General features: G+C 56.0%; 1 protein-coding gene across 2 annotated transcripts in view; it reads right to left on the minus strand.

Moving 5' to 3' along the window:
* The window catches only part of NCLN (nicalin), a 21610-nt gene that overhangs the window by 11857 nt on the left and 4983 nt on the right, over positions 1–4770 (minus strand). For both annotated transcript variants that reach the window (XM_006897905.1, XM_006897906.1), the window contains exon 2: positions 12–202. In XM_006897905.1, coding sequence (XP_006897967.1) covers positions 12–202 — 191 coding nt within the window. The remainder of the gene's footprint in view (positions 1–11; positions 203–4770) is intronic.

Raw genomic sequence — 4770 nt, forward strand, 5'->3', positions numbered from 1 at the left:
GCGCAGCTCACCCGGATCACGTCCTGCGGCACAGCGGACATCGCGGCCGGCAGGATGATGACCACGGCCCCCGCCGACTGGCGCAGCGCCTTCTGGTACTGCTCGTAGGAGAAGTCCACCAGGCGCATCATGACGCAGCGGCGGCTCAGCACGTCCGCGTCCATGGTGCGCGCCTCCGTGTTGAGCACTGCGTTCCGCGTGCCTGAGGGGGACACGGGGGACCTTCAGCAGCTCGCCCCATATGGAGGGGGCAGTGTCCAGCACTGTTCCACCCTAGACCCCAAACACCAGCTGCAGCCAGGTGCCGGAGTCCCTCTCGGGGTACTAGGGACGGGGCACAAGGATGTGTCCAGCTCGGGTCCATCCACAGGCAGACCCCACAGCCCGCTCTGTGGCTGGTGGTACCCGGTGACAGAACTTCCAGGGGGTTCTAGGCTGTCACCCTTTCCAGCTGCAGCACCAGGCCCAGGGGCAGGACCCACCTGGTGGCACCCACCACCACCATCTATGGAGCAGAGAGCAGGCCTCCCCCTGTGCAGTCTGGACCAGTTAGAACCAGTGGTTCAGCCTGAGCACTTAAACCCTTGTCACCAGGACCCGCACCCCCAGAGCGACAGGATCTCCTGAGAATGTAACTCAGGGCTCGTCCCCATGCTCCCCTCAAACTTCCAACTCTCACTTCTTCAGACTACAGAGTCCAGCGCTCAGCTCTGCAGCTATCTTATGAACACAGAGCAAAAAATACAAAATGAGACTCAGGCCCAGGATACACAAAATCCGTGTAATCGTGTATCCCCCCCCCCCGCCCCCGATTTCAGCAGGTCTGAGACCTCAGAAACGTGCCCACAAGGTGCACTGCCTGGGGCAGGCGGGCATCAGCCTCTCCACATCCCCTCAAACCCATCCCTGAGCACATCTTTATGCACCTGTGTCTGCCAGCCAAGATCTGGGAAGGTGAGTGGACCTGAGACACTATGATCCCCAAAGGCCGTTCCGATCCCCCTGTTCAGGGCTGCAGGTGGGACACAGGGAGGGGCACCTGTCCTAAGCAGTGTTCAGAGAGGGAGGAGGGGGACAGGAGGGACCAAGCTGCTCACCAACAGTCAGCAGTTCAAGTCCACCCAGAGATGCCTGGCAACATGCTTCCAAAACACCAGCCCCTGCAAGCCCTGTGGATGCCATTCTGCTGATGTGTGCCAGGTGGCCACAGGGCAGCCACAGCTGGTCTGGGAGCTCTGGAGGCACTGTGGTGATGACACTGCTGTAACCAGGAGGTTGGCAGTTCAAGCCCACCAGCCACTGCTCAGGAGGAAGACCCGGTCATGTGCTCTGGTGAAGAAGACACAGCCGTGGGCTCTGGTGTGGAATTCATGGTCGTGTGCTCTGGTGACAGTTCTGCTCGGTCCCACAGGGCTGCTGCAGTCAGAACTGACTCCATGCCCTGGGTTTGGTTTGGGTTAGGATGGGGGAAGTGGCCTGGTGGCACCGTTGTTAAGTACTCAGCGTCTAAAACAAAGGTCTGAGCCAGGATGGGAGGGCGTCCTCAGGAAGGCACATGGCCACCAATGTCCCTGACCAAGGAGCAACAGGGGCCCTCCACGCAGGCCAGGGGTCCAGGCTCAGCCTTGCACCCTGCAGCAGTCTGCATGGGCCCTTCCACCAAGGTCTTCAGGCCTCGGGGCCACAGAGGGAGAGGGAACAGAGAGTGAGCCTGGCAAAAGGAAGTCCCTAGGGCCCTGGGAACGCCCCTCCCCTCGAGTCTCTTGTCCCCGGGGTGGCTCAGATGTCTCCGTTCCCAGGAAGTTGTACCCAGGGGCCCCACTGTCCTGGGAGCCTAGAGGAGGGTTGGATCTCACACTGCTGTGGGGTCTGGCGCTCCATGAGGTCCCCAGGCTTATTAGGATGACCCCTCCTACTAGCTCCAGCTGACACCCAGGACTTTGTGGTCATGTCCTCACCACTGCCCAGGGCCCATCTCTGGTGCCCCTCCAGGCCCTTAGCTGATAGAGGTAAAATCTGGGTGGCCTGGACGAGCAGAAGGCATGTTTTGGGGGGCAGCCACAGAGACGTGCTGGGCACTTGAACAGAAAAGAAGATTCTGGTTCCCAAAACAGGAACAGACCTGGTAAGCCTCTCCTTGTCAAGGGCCAGGGGGCTGGTACTTTCACTTTTTCTGACTGCCTCTCCTTGTCGGGGTCAGGAGGCTGGTGTGCCATCGAGTCATTTGCGACTCATAGTGACCCTATGTACAGGAGCCCTAAACACCGTCCTATCCTGTGCCAACCTCGCTGTCTCAAAAACACTCATTCCCACCACTCCACTCACAGAATCGATCCATCTCATCGAGGGTCTTCCTCTCCTGCGCCGTCCCTCCACCCTCCCAAGCATGATGTCCCTCTCCAAGGACCAGTCCCTCCTTGCAACATGCCCAAAGTATGTCAGATGAAGCTTCAGAATCCTTGACTCCAAGGAGCATTCTGGCTTCACCCTCTCCAGGACAAACCTGTTTGTTCTCCTAGCAGTCCGTGGTATATTCAACACTCTTCTCCAGCACCACAGCTCAAAGGCATCATTCTCTATTTTCCCTAGTCCCTATCGAGCTATCTGATGCATAGCACGCAATTACAAAGACTATAGCCCAGAACAGGTGCACCTTAGTCTCCAACCTGACATCATTGCTCTTCAGTACTCTTGAGAGGTCCCTGACAGCTGACTTTCCCAATGCAATTCATCTCCTGATTTCCTGGCTGCTACTACTAAGAGTGTTGACTGTGAAGCCAAGTAAACTAAAACTGTTAATTATCTCAATCTCTTCACCATCCATACTAATGCTGCCAATTGGCCCAGTGGTGAGAATCTTTGTTTTCTTTTTTTAAATTTTTTTTATTATTTTATTGGGGTGTGTGTGTGTACCGTCAAATCAGATCTGACTGGTACTGGAGGAGATTGTCCCTCCTTTCCCGGCAGAGCATCTGGTGGATTTGAATCGTGTGCCTCTGGGATTGCAGTGCAGCTTCTTGCCTCTAGGCCACCAGAGCTCCCCTAAGAATCTTTGTTTTCTTGATGTTGAGCTTCAATCCATATTGAAGACTACAGTCCTTGACCCTCTGCAGCAAGCACTTCAGGTCCTCCTCAGTTTCAGCAAGCAGGGTTGTGTCATCTGCATAACACAGGTTGTTGACGATTCTTCCACCAATCCTGATGCCACATTTCTCCTTGTACAGCCCAGCGTCTCAGATGATCTGTTCTGCATACAGATTGAAAAGGTATAGAGACAAAATACATCCCTGATGGACCCCTTTCTTGATTTTGTACCATCCGGTGTCTCCTTGCTCTGTTCTGACGACTGCCTCTTGGTCCAAGTATAGGTTTCGCATTAGCACAGTCAAATGTTCTGGGATTCCCATTCTTCTCAGAGTCAGCCACAGCTTGTTGTGATACACAGTCAACTTTCACTTTTTCTGACTGCCTCTCCTTGTCAGGGCCAGGGGGCTGGTACTTTCACTTTTTCTGACTCCATGCCGTGGCCAACCACTGTTGCTACAGCACAAAGCCCTCACAGACCCTACACCAGCAACAGCCATGGACATGTACCAATAAAACTTTATTGAGAAACACAGGCGAAGGGCCAGAACTGACTCATGGACTAGTGTTTATGGCTCCTGCCAATTCAGGGCAGAGGTTCTTGGAGCCTGGCCTGCTGAAGGGTCTTCCTCCCAACTCAGATGGTCCTCATGGAAACGGAACAAGAAGGGGGTTGTGGTTGTGAGCTGTTATCCAGGGGCCACTGGGACACAGCACTGCCCAGTCCCCCGCCAGTCATGTGATGAACTGGAAGTCATCCTTTGATGGACTTCAGAAGTTGATCTCTGGGCCTTTCTTCCTAGTCTATTTTAAGCGCCAGTGAAAGCTGTCTTACACCACAGCAGCATGGAAGCCTCCAGCGAGGGGAGCCTGCACGTGACGTGCATTGGCCAAACCGAATCTGGGCCTCCTGCGTGGACAGTGAGTGCCACTGAGTCACGACACTGCACCATGAAACACTCTCTATGTCACCAAGCACCGGGACCCACACCCACATGCAAGGCGTGGAGTGAGGGCCAGAGTCCAACTGACAGGAAGGGCGAGCCAGATGAGGGGAGAGCCTTCACCCCAGCCAGGTACTGCAACCAGCTCACACCTGAGCACAGAGTGCACGGTGGCCTCACGAAGTCTGAGACAGACAGACAGACACACACACCCATTCACTCTCTCTCCTCTGGCTGGACTGGCCCTGGGAGGGAGGGAGTGGGGGGGAGAGACAGACAGACAGACATCCCCACCCCCACCCCCAGGCTGGCCTGGCTTCAGAAGAGCTGCGTGCACGCACGCATACGAGGCCAGGCCCAAGGACTGCAGACTCATGGCCTAGCCCGGTCTTTCTCAACACCCGGGAACGGAAGTTGGGAAAGGCGTGCACGGCGAGGAGAGGGCTCTAAGACAGAAGAGGCAGATCGCAATCAGAAGTGGCTGTGCTGGGCCAGGTGCTCAGCTCACCTGGGCCCTGAGAGCCAACCAGAGGCCAGCGCTCCAGTCTGCACATTCCGCCTCTAACCATGAACCCTGTCTGTGAAATGCCTGCCCCACACCACTGTCCAGTCCCTTGACCCAAGGAACCACACATTAGAGCAGGGCTCCCTGGGCTCCGTCATCTGGAAGGAGCTGCTGGCTGTGGTGAAGTTCCCACCTACTCCAAAAACCGACCTGGAGGTTCCTTGGAAGAAAGGCCTG

This window comes from Elephantulus edwardii, unplaced genomic scaffold, assembly GCF_000299155.1.
Source record: "Elephantulus edwardii isolate Elephantulus edwardi_28Jun2011 unplaced genomic scaffold, EleEdw1.0 scaffold00217, whole genome shotgun sequence".
Lineage (NCBI taxonomy): Eukaryota > Metazoa > Chordata > Mammalia > Macroscelidea > Macroscelididae > Elephantulus > Elephantulus edwardii.